The sequence below is a fragment of the Lemur catta genome, chromosome 12 (genome assembly GCF_020740605.2).
Source record: "Lemur catta isolate mLemCat1 chromosome 12, mLemCat1.pri, whole genome shotgun sequence".
NCBI classification, from domain to species: Eukaryota; Metazoa; Chordata; class Mammalia; order Primates; family Lemuridae; genus Lemur; species Lemur catta.
This window is the reverse complement of record NC_059139.1, coordinates 27,615,531-27,627,788: the sequence shown is the minus strand read 5'-3', so window position 1 is coordinate 27,627,788 and position 12,258 is coordinate 27,615,531. Positions and strand designations below refer to the sequence as shown.

Genomic DNA, 12,258 nt, shown 5'->3' with positions numbered 1-12,258 from the left:
TTCATGGGAAGGATAACACTGAGCCTTTTTGTATCTCCTGCACCCTACACAAAAGTATCCAGTACACAGCAATCGACAGAAGCTTGTTTGGACAAAATGCATTGATGGTAAAATCAAGGCTTCCTGGAAAACCGTCACTATTCAGGGATGAGAGCACTTAACATTGCTCCTTGCTTCAACCACCATGAATATGCCAACTTGCAAGGGTTACTAAAAAAAATTTAGTTCTTTCTGGAATAATAGGAACTTTCTATCTTATTTGTACATTTTGAAATTTCTATTCCCTATGTCTGACTACTACCACTAAATTTTATTTGTATGGTACATATATTTGTAAAGATTTTACATTAGATTTTAAAATATTTTTTACGTATTCCAGGGCGTAGGACTTCTTTGACAAAAATGAGGCCTGGTTTCCCTCAGATAGGAGGCCTATTTTCTTATTTCTTTTCCTTAAACGAAAAAGAAAAGAACAGCGGTCCTGTGAGATCCCATACCAATTCAAATTTTAAACAAAGAAAACAATCCACATAGTTCTGTAACAGCAGCACACTAGAATAATTTGAAATAGTAGGTGACTTTTGCAACAAAGCTCAAATGGTATGGATTAGGCTAGCACCTTATCACAGCAAAGCAAAAATCAAAAAAAAAAAGGTTTTTCTTTTTCTAAAGCAGCAGCATAACTTGCTGACTCGGCAAATGTTTTTCCCCTGTTCTAGTTTGGAAAAGAACTGGGTTGGAGGCTCTCTTACCCTTGGCCCTTCTTCCCGCCCCCGACTGTACCATTAAGTCTCAGATAACGGGGTGACTAAGAAAGATTGGGAACAAATTAGTAATTGTCATAAACTTTTCCCCACTTCATGCGTGGAAGCATTTGCAGTTTTCTTTTAAGTGAATGACAATAATCAGTTCAGGGATTTGCTGTTTGCAAGGTTACCGCAAGAGTGAGCATTGAACTTTGGACTATAGCTGAGGGGTGAAGTAAACAACAGGCCTATAAATATCAGAGTTTCTGGCTGTGGCTTTGTGGAACTGCCACAGAGAAGCAAAGAGAAAGGAAGCAGGACGGTGGGAAGGGGTGTGTAAGTAGGAACTTTGTGTTTTCTGATACTTGATTCTCTTAAAGTTGGGTAAATATTTTGTTTTTGAGTCTGATTAAATGTTTCTTCCTTAGAATAGATTTTAAAAAAGGTGGGTTAAAGAAATAAAAACAATAAAAAAGGAAAAGAACAAGAGTCTCAACTTGGGTGTGGTGGTGAAGTTCCCAGTGGGCATATCTGACAGTTCTTGTCGATTTCTGCCCAGCTGAAAGCAGAGGAAGCTGAAAAATCCAAAACTTTCACTTTGTAAAAAGTTGTGATGTTACATAGGTAATATTATATGTTCAAATTAAAATATTTTCCACTGAAATGCAGAGTGAGAACAAACTGAAAAAAACAGTTGCATGGATTTGAAGAGCAGAGACTGGAGTATACTCATTCTACAGTGCTTTAGAAATGTCCAGGGATATTATGAGCAGCTTCACAAAAAAAGTTGGGGGTGGGAGAGAGCAGGTTCAGTTCATAGTGCAGAAATGGTCACCCAGAAAGAGTTAAGACCCATGTTACAATCAGGTGATCTGTGATTAAATGCAAACTTTTTCAGTTTAAGTGGAGAATGAGAGATTTCAGGTGAATGAGGCTGAACTGAAGTTCAGAGGTAGAGGATAGCGAAAGTTTCTACATATCCTGCTTTTCAATGGGGAATTTAAAATAAATGTATGTGGCCAAAAATCTAGGTTTTGTAATTGAAAACAACTACTTTGCAATTGTTACTGGATCAGCTTCCAGTAAATCCAATTTTGTTATTTATCCTTATTAATTTTTATATAACTGTCTGACAGCTATAATTATAATCATAGGTTTATTATGTACAAATGATATGAAAAAACAGAATTGAACAGTCTACTGAATTTAATGACAGAGGAAAATCTGAAAGTGAACTCTTTAATCCATTACCCTCTGCCAATGGCTTATTTTTTTCATCAAAAATCTAAATGAGGGAAATAAGTGAAATAGTCTTTTCATTTATATTCACCATTTAGCTACTTGGAACTATGTGCTCTATGGCAAAGTGAGGGTACCAAGTGCTGAATTTATGTGAAGATTCTATAATTATTAAATTTGTGTGCTAGAAAATAGGGAAAATCTAACCATTCCACTAAGAAATAAAACAACTTGAATTATTTTGATATTCTCTTGGTCATCCTAGGGCATAAACAAAAAAACTGGCTGCTATTACAAGGTGACCTGTCTAAAAACTATCAATATATCATAATAACTAAGAGGACATATTTTGCATTTGACAGAACTGGTTTGAATTAGTCTCTTTGTGACTGAATTACTCTCTGTGTGATTGCAGACAAGATACCTAAGCTCATAACCATGATATTCTCAACTGCAAAATGGGATAATGGTCATCTAGTTATTTTAAGAATTAATTGAAATGGTAACGAAAAGTGCTTAGTGCCACCTGCATATTGTTCTATAAATGTTCAATAAATGGTATTTGTAATAAGGATAATTGTATTATCATTGTACATGCCATCCTAAAGAAAGTTCTTAGATTTAGTCCAGTTTCTCTTCTTTTTTAAATATTAGAATTTTTAAAATATTTAAATAAGTAGTTGGGTTGGTCTTAATAAGTCATTTGATTGAATTTAGCCTCTTTCCCTCCTATTCTCTCACTCTTCTATTATTCTCTCTTCCTTTAGTTAGGCTCTTATCAAGATATCCTATATCTTATCAAGATATCCGATATCCTATATGATAAAAATTTTGAAATGTTATATAATGTGAAAGGTAATCAAGTTTTAAAGAACTCTAGCTACATCTACCAGTGCCTTAGAACCTAGACCAATTTGATTTTTTAGCTTTTCTATTCCCCTCTTAATTCCGGGCTCACTGTAGGTGACTTACCCCAACCCTCACCGCACTCCCCCCACTCCCACAAAAGCCTTTTGCCTTTTTCTTAGCCTCAAATCAGTGCCTGAAAATGCAATGACTTCCTAGTTTTGGAATTTTATTCTGATCTCTCTCCACAGACTCTTACATCAAAACAAGCCTGAATTACCTGTGTGGATTTTTCTCTGCTGAGAGAGTTAGCCTTAGTTTTGGGAATATTTCTGGTCAGGTATTTAACATTTAACTTCCCTGCTCAGAGGAAGCATCTTTTTACCCAAGAATGTGCTGTCTAGTCATAGGAAATTCCTGAAAGTACTGGTAGCAGATAAGTAGACTAGTTGAGTGTAGATTTCAGTGAGTCTTAAATGGTACAGGGGGGCAGTGATTTGTGATATTTCTCCTTGGTCAGATTTTTTTCCCTTTGGTCATATTTATCTTGGGTGTGGTAGTAACATTATAGCAGGCTGTTTGATATCTGAAGAGATTCAAATCCTTTAATATTAATGTAGAGCCAAATTTTAATGCATAAGAGAAACAAAAGGGAGCCATATCCAAGAAATTTATAAATATAAAAGGTTTGAACCTGAAGAGCTAATGCCCCAACACGAGCCATGTTCATACTGCCATACTGTCCTCACTGCCACCGTCTTTCTTCCTGGGTTCTCTTTCTATGCGTGCTCTTTTCATTTCTGTGCAGAATTCCCTACTTAGCCTTTTCTTCCTAAGATTAGCAGAGGACAAAAGAGCAGTTAGAATTTGGTGTGTCTCAAATAACAGTCAGGTTGTGTTTGCAGAATGTTACTTGGTTATATGAGCTACAGTCTGAATATTCTTCTAAACATGTATTTTCTCCTAGAGAAGTGCTTGGCTGCCTGGATAATCAAATCTCCATAGCATGCTTACTGAATATCTTGCTAAGCCAGATAGTTAAGAGATGCTTTGACAACTCCTCTACCTCTGGCTAATACCTTCCCCTTTATGGGAAGATTTAGTGCAGGGAGGCCCATGGTAATGAGTCCAACAGCATGGAGACAGAATCCATGGGCTAGGTATTTATATAGGAAGTAGAATTACACCTGCTGAATTTGTAGAAATTCATAGTTATGGCTGTGAAGTTATCTATGAAGAAGACTGACAGGTTTTCTCTTTTACAGGACAACCTCAGAAATGTGGAGAAGCCTGGGGCTTGCCCTGGCTCTCTGTCTCCTCCCCATGGGAGGAACAGAGAGCCAGGGCCAAAGCTCCTTATGTAAACAACCCCCAGCCTGGAACATAGGAGATCAAGATCCAATGCTGTACTCCTCTGGTTCAGTGACTGTGGTTGCTCTTCTTCAAGCTAGCTGATACCTGTGCATTCTGCAGGCATCTAGGTAAGATTGTCTTTCTGTGGTTTAGGATATCTTAAGAGAGAAGCTATTAAATACAAACACATGCATGTACATAAAATAAAAATGGAAACAATATATTAAATCACATTTTTGGAAAGACTGTAAGTGTTTGCATAAAACATATCAGAAGAGAGAAACTGGGAGAATATACACCAAAATGTTCACAGTAGTTTTCCTAGGGTTATGGAATTTTTTTCTTTTTGTGGACCTATACATTATAACTTCCTACTAAAGACATATTACTTGTGTAATGAAATGTTCTAAAATGTAATTCTGCAAATAGATCAGTTATTTCAATATAAGAAGCAGAGACGACTGTTTTGCCAATGTAGAAAGAACACTAGACTTGCTATCAAAGGTCTTGGGTCATTTAAAAACTATATATCTTAAAAATATTTGTTGGGTTATTCACCAAATATCCGTTGGGTAGAATTCTCTGTACAGTTGTTCCCCAGTGACTATGGAGGATTTGATTCTAGGATGCCCCTCATATACAGAAATCCCTGGATGCTCAAGTTCCTTATATAAAAAGGCATTGTATTTGCATATAACCTATGCACATCCTCCCATATATTTTAAATCATCTCTAGATTACTTATAATACCTAATACAATGTAAATGCTATGTAAGTAGCTGTTATACTGTATTGTTTAGGGAACAATCACAAGAAAAATGTCTACCTGTTCAATACCGATACAACCATACATTTTTTTCTGAATATTTTTGATCTGCGGTTCATTGAATCTACTCTGTCTGTGAGATGGAGTCTTCAAAAGTTTCAGAGTCTTTTACAACAATATAAAGAACAGGTATGGATCAGTCAAAAATAGTAAGAAGGAAAAGTTTCATGTAGAAAAAATATAGAGTGAGAAGGAAGAGGAAAGAAAGTACTAATCATATTAAATGAGATTATTCACTTTATGTGTTTTTTTCCCAAATATTTTAGATTGGAAGACCTGCGAGTACAATTGGAGAAAGAAGGATATTCTAATATTTCCTATGTAGTGGTTAATCATCAAGGAATCTCTTCTCGATTAAAATATATACATCTTAAGAATAAAGTGTCAGAGCATATTTCTGTTTACCAACAAGAAGAACACCAAACAGATGTCTGGACTCTTTTAAATGGAGACAAAGATGACTTCCTTATATATGACAGGTGTGTACACATACTCCCCCCAAATTAAAAGATACCTGCTTTGTATTTATTTATTTATTTTTTCCACCACACATAGCAGTCTTCTTTATTGTTAAATACCAATGCCATATTTTAGTCCTCATCTCATATAGTCTCTCTTTAACTTTTAGAAGTAAAAACCACTCCTTACTTTTTGGAAAACATTCTCATCTTTTGATTCCTATTATATTGAACCCACTTATATTCTGCGGGTTTGCCCCACATCCCTCCTCTTTCTTCTCTTCCTTCCCCTACCCTTCCTCCTCCTCCTCTTTCTTCTTCTTCTTCCTACATTCTTTCTTTCTTTATTTTGTACCTGTTTGTGTTATTCAGGTCTATTTAGGTTTCCTGCATATTCTACCTGAGCAATCTCATCTATCCCTTGATTACAATGACAATATATATTCTGATGATCCCCAACACATATACAAAGCTCAAACACAAATACATATACAAAGCTAAACTCCAGACCAATATATATATGTCATATATATTCACAAACATCTTAAATTCAATTAATCAAATCTGGACTGATTATCTTCTCCTAAAACCTGCTTATACTTTAACCTTTGTGTGAGTTATATAAAACAGCCCTCTCAGGGGCAGATGCAGCCAAGCAATAGGGCACATAATCCTTATAATCCTTAGTGCTCCCCACCCCATCATCTACTATATTGCAAGACATCACAAAAATCATGTGGTGGTGGCCTTGCCACCATCTACCATTTGGAAAACTGTGTGACAAGCATGTATAACTGACTCCTTCCATCACCCCTTCCATCCTGGGTCAATCACCTAATTTTATGGATTCTAAATCCTTGGTATATTTATCTCATTTCCATAATCATTATCTCAGTTGACTTCACCATTGCCTCTTCTCTAGAGATTCGCATCAATCTTTTCACTTGATTCCTTCCTGCTTTATATTTAATAGTAAGTGATTTAAAATAAGACATTTGCTTTTGTTTTATTACCAAATACTCAATTTCAAAATAAACCCATTAAAGGGCTTGGTTTTATAATTTTTGAAATGACTTTCTTAAAAGTAAGGTATGCAAAAGAGTTCACCATTCCAGTAGGGAAATGAAGACAATTGACTATGTATTTTTTTCCCCTGTAAATTGGCATACTGGTTAAATTAAAAGAAGAATTAATTTGTACATCACACACAATTCTAACCTAAGTAGTTTGCAGCTGTAGTCACATTTTGCCGACCACATTTGCTTATGTCTAATCTAATTTATGATTTTAAGACTACCTGAATTTTTGATCTGTAAAGTGTGTTAATCATTTAAGCATGATCTGCATGAATCTGCTTTTGATTCCATGAACAAATAAAACATTCATATTTTGAGGGAACCTCAATGCATGCATTATCTGCTTCTATAAACATTCTTGGTGCTTTGTTTTCTTTTGGCCCTTCAGAGTCGTGTGAGCCAGACCCTGCCTAGGCCCAAGCCCTACTTGGTCTTACATTAATATATTTTAATATCACATTTCATTTTTCTAATTTTCTCAGTTGCAAATTATAATCCTTAAAGTTTCATATAAAACCACATATAATATGAGCAAGAGGAACATTTTAAACACACTATTTCTGAGAATGCCAAGTGTTATAATTCCAATTCTTTTATTGTGCTGAAATTTCTGTTGCCTTAGATATATATTTAAATAAATGGGCTTTGGTCAAGGCTTTGAGATCTTTTCATTGTGCTGTAATTTCTTGATGTGTTGAATTTGTGCTGCCTTAGCAGTTATGAAAATCTCCTATGATTTGTAGAGTCTAATTTATAAGTCAGCGGTTTGGGCTCTGGTAGAATCTATAAGTCAATTACAAAATCGAATTTGACCACATCACAATGATGATACTATGCATTTTTTATATTATGTAGTGACATAATCTGTAACATTTCAAAATGCTAGTATTAAGACTCACTGTAGTCTTGCTATGACATGACCTAGTATGCAGAGGCTTGGGAGCTCATTTGTAGATTCCATCAAAGGAAATTTACTGAAAGTATGAGAGGATCTTAGTTATAACACCACTAAACCTACAGTACCTACCCCAGACAGCGCTTAAGTAGGATCATAATACAGAAAATATTGTAATGACATATTTTTTCTCTTATTTTTTAGATGTGGCCGTCTTGTATATCATATTGGTTTGCCTTATTCCTTCCTAACTTTCCCATATGTAGAAGAAGCCATTAAGATTGCTTACTGTGAAAAGAAATGTGGAAACTGCTCTCTCACGGTATTTTTCTCAATTATTTTTCCTGGGAGAAAAGAGGAAATCTTTTAAGAGCTATCTAAATAAGTTAATGTTTCATGATAAATTAGTAATCAATGTTTTTGTTGGTATGCTAAAAACAATAATTTTTATAATTACACATACACATTTCTTGTTATGTAATCTATACTTAAAATATATTTTTGAGATCCATATTACTGCCTTTATCTAGAAGGGTTTTAGAAAATAAAAATCAGCATATATCCCATATTTCAATTACCACCAAATGATGTTGCATGAGTATAAGTGCTCAAAGAATTTAGTCAACACATAAAACAATATTATTGTAGTTACCTGAACATGTTCACACAAGAACATAGTGATAGCAAAGCGTACCCATGGCATTAGCTGAAATGGAATTGGGGCTAGAAAACTACTTAATTTATCAAGGGTGCAAGACTATTAGATTTTCACTGAAGCCCTTGTACTGTCTGCCCATTCTGTAGTCTGAATTACTGCCTTTATTTCAAAATGAAGTAAGTTTTCTACTTATTACTGATATTTCTTTCCTGACAACCATGAAAATATTTATTCCTTGTTATAAGAAGCACTATATTTAAATCTTTTTTTTTTTTTAACAAAAATGATACTCAAAGAATTGATTTTGATTTGTATTAACTAGGCTTCTTTTCCTTCATATTGAAAAGGAAAAGAATTTGAAACAATGTTTCCTTGATAGGGTAGACTGGCAAAATTTGAACTCAGGTTTAAAAACAATTCTAAATTTTATTTGTGAGCTATACTTCCTCCAGATATTTTCTAGCTCTGAAGAAAGTCACCTCAAATTTTAACAAATCATTTCACTAATTTATTTAGTTGTTAAAGAGCACATCAGGTTAATTACATTACTTACATAATTTTTCACAATTTAATCTTCATAATCATCTATGAGGGTTATTTTACTGCTTTTAAAGATGCAAAAACTGAGGTAATGCAAGAAAAGTATTAACTCAATGTTTAACCTATATTAAGCACTTAATAAATGCTAACTATATTGATTCCTCATATTTTGGGATTTATTTTTCATTTGTGCAAATGCTCAATAGTTATAAATGTACCTAGTTATATTGAAGAAAGGCAGAAAAAATTCCCATAATATGCTTAAAATTTATGAACCACCTGTAAATAAGAATTACAGATCAGATACTGAGCTGATAGGTATCTGATATGCCAAATCAAATTTAGAGTTTTTCTATTTCTTGTCTTGTAGATGCCATCAATTATATGACACATTATTTATGTACTATTAAGAAAAATATTGCCAATTAAAATAGGATACAGTGCTAAAACACCACCAATAGTAGGATACATTCTAATTTTAGAGATACTAAAATATAAGAAAATATGCATCATAGTATCAACATAATATGGTAGTTTTTGAAATTAATTAGACTGCTACAGCTACTTGTGTTTGTTTAATAATTGAATACTTCAAACATTACACAGTATATTTTAAACATTTATCAAATTGTTTATAAGTTTATAATAATAATTTCTACTGTAGAAGTAATTCAGAAATAACCAAAAAATGAACCGCTCAGTAGTTGTATGCTAAAATCCAATGGAATGTATAACCTTTTAAAACCTTCAAAACATCACACCATATCACTCAGTAAGTCTTTGCATTCTAAGTTGATTTTGTAATTTTATCTACAACTCAACTTTAAGTTGAGGTTTAACATTATGTTGCTATATCTGTAGGCTTTGAGCCTGTGATTTATGGGTACCACAGAACAATAAAAGACTTTCAGCAAATTAAAGAACTAGGATCATGTGGCATGGAATATTAAGGTTGATGGGAAATGGGCAGTAATTTGCAACTTTCACCTGACAGCACTATAGTTCTGACACATTAGCAAAAGTTTGATTGACGTTCACAACATATCCTGGCATGGGTTGAAGTATGAAAAATTACCAAATTTGAGCAGAGTTTATCGGTACTTTTGAATTATCAGAGGGAAATTAGTATTAGTTTAGATGCATTGTTGACACAGGTATGAAAGATTTCATAGAGGTCAATTGATTTTAGAATTTGATTGACTTTACTGCAATCTAAGTTGTTTTAGCCAGTTTACTTCATTTTGTTTCTGCAGGTATAAGTACAGTGGTTTGACTTTCTCTTTAAGCCTCTAATAAAAAGTCTAGGTGTTGTGACCCATGTCAGACTCTTAATCATTAATAGGATGCTAAAAAATTATAGCCAGCTCTATCCTAATTAAGTAATTGAAATTTCATAAATGTTAGCTGCATAAATCCTTTTTCATGCATTCCTGCTAAATCTATAAATTTGTTGATAAGTGGTTTGTAAATTTGTTCCAGACTCTCGAAGATGAAGACTTCTGTATAAATGTATCTTTGGCTACTGCGGAAAAAACAACTGAAGCTCCACAGCCCCATCACCACCACAGGCATCATCACAATCATGGGCATCAGCATCTTGGGAGCAGTGAGCTTTCAGAGAATCAGCAACCGGGAGCACCAGATGCTCCTACTCATGACCCTCCTCTAGACCTTCATCACCACCGTAAGCACAAGGGTCAACATAGGCAGGGTCACCAGGAAAGCTGAGATATGCCAGGCAGTGAAGGTTTACAACTTGCACACAAGAAGCTCTGACAAAAGGGATGTAAAAATCAATTACTCTGCAAGTTTCCCAAAGATTCAGAGTTGGCTCCTAATAGCTGATGCTGCCATTGTCGACATCTGATCTTTGAAAAAGCAGGGTCCGCAATCACCTGACAGTGTAGAGAAAACCTCCCATCTTTATGTAGCTGACAGGGACTTTGGGCAGCGGAGAAAGTCATTGAATCTTGTCAGTGACGTTTGCCTCCAGCTGCCTGACAAGCAAGTCAGCAGCTCATGCCCCCAGAAGCCAGTGCCAATTGAAGCTGAACTATTAAGGGAAAAAAGTGAAAATGACCTTCAAACTAAATATTTAAAATAGGATATATTCCCCAAGTCAGTCTAGACACAATTTCATTTCTAGCATTTTTACAAACTATCAGATTAATTAGTGAACCAAAAATAGAAACTGGATTTGTACACACATGGAGAAGTCTACTGAAGTAGCTTCCAAATTTTAAATTTTATATCATAGAAATTTTAACCCAAGTCATATATTTATTGTGGGGCAACTGAAAGGTGATTGCAGCCTTTGGTTAGTATGTCTTTTTTTTTCTTTTTCCAGCATTCTACTTGCATTAATGAGAGCAAAAACATAAACTATGACCTAGGGGTTTTTGTTGGAGAGTTAGCAATTTAGAATGGAGGAAGAACAACAAAGACATGCTTTCCATTTTTTTCTTTACTTATCTTTCAAAACAATATTATCTTTGTCTTTTTAATCTCACATTTTTAACTGATTAAACCTTTAAAGAAAGGTATTTTAAAATCCAGAAATACTTAACACATGAATATTTTGCTAAAAAGCACATATGACTACATTTTAAATACCCATTTATCTTTTTTTATATCTGACTCATATCTTGATTTTTACTATCACATATGAATAAAGCCTTTGTATCTTATTTTCTTTCTCTAACATTATATCTCACTCTTCTAAAATTTGAGTGGCTCTCTTAAAAGATATAAAGGAAAGGTTAAAAGAATGTTGTTTGTCTCTAGACTGCTTAGAAAGTATTTCCATAGTCAATGATGGTTTAATAGGTAAACTAAATCCTATAAACCTGAACTCCTTTATGGCTAATACTATTAAGAATGTAGCACACAAGTGGCTAAGGTATGGATTTGTCTAAATAAACTCAATTTTAAAAAGTCTAAAGCTGTAGTTTTTGTGTGTTATTATATAGGTGGTATGCTTATATTGAAAATGGAAGTGAATTTTTCAATTGCTTTTAAAGAAATTAAATAGCAACTAATGAATTTACTGCTATGCTCAAAACCGTCTTCGCTTAAAGTGAGAATCTTTGCCAGTAGAAAGGCGCTGCTCTAAATCACGAATGGTATTACGAAGAATTGCAATCTCCTTGTTTTTTTCTTCTTGAAAATGTTGAAGCTTCTAAATGAAGCAGAAAAAACTTTGTTATTGCAATGAAGAAATAATAAGATTTTTGTACAAGAAACAGCAAAATAACAACAAAAAATACATTTCTGGTATAAGTTGGTATTTAAAGAGACACCTGATTTTGAAAGGTCTATAATTTCAGTTTTGTGGGACTTAACAGGTAAAACTGGTATAAGGATAAAAAAAAAAACTCTGTTAAATATACTGTTAATAAATATTAGATAATTTTTATAGAAACACAGTAAGAAAATATATTTTCTTAGGCAATAGTCAAGGGAGAAAAACTCACATACCCTTCTGTAGATACTTTGTGGCAAAGCTGTAGAATCCAGATATGATTTTGATTTAATCTGAACTTTTGCTAGTTTGGCATCAAACTGAACCAAGTTTAAAAAGAAAGTTATTGAGACAAGTTAAACAATTAGAAACAATTGTTT

At 33.9% G+C, this 12,258-nt stretch overlaps 2 protein-coding genes across 3 annotated transcripts in view; one reads left to right on the top strand and one right to left on the bottom strand.

Annotated features, from left to right (window-relative positions):
• Nucleotides 1-991: 991 nt before the first annotated feature.
• On the top strand, nt 992-11,578 carry LOC123648210 (selenoprotein P). 2 transcript variants are annotated; one of them, XM_045565905.1, is made up of 5 exons: nt 992-1,082; nt 4,097-4,312; nt 5,277-5,489; nt 7,644-7,761; nt 10,117-11,578. In XM_045565905.1, the coding sequence occupies exons 2-5, from the start codon at nt 4,110-4,112 to the stop codon at nt 10,681-10,683; spliced, it is 1,101 nt and encodes a 366-aa protein (XP_045421861.1). In that variant the 5' UTR covers nt 992-1,082; nt 4,097-4,109; the 3' UTR covers nt 10,684-11,578. The 2 variants fall into 2 exon arrangements, with proteins under 2 accessions (XP_045421861.1, XP_045421862.1); XM_045565906.1 differs by having other exon boundaries at nt 1,037-1,078.
• The window catches only part of CCDC152 (coiled-coil domain containing 152), a 24,691-nt gene continuing 23,941 nt past the window's right edge, over nt 11,509-12,258 (bottom strand). The window contains exons 8-9 of the mRNA XM_045565904.1: nt 12,115-12,198; nt 11,509-11,815 (exon numbers count right to left, since the gene is read on the bottom strand). Of these exons, the coding sequence (XP_045421860.1) occupies nt 11,693-11,815; nt 12,115-12,198 (207 nt within the window). The 3' untranslated portion in view covers nt 11,509-11,692. The remainder of the gene's footprint in view (nt 11,816-12,114; nt 12,199-12,258) is intronic.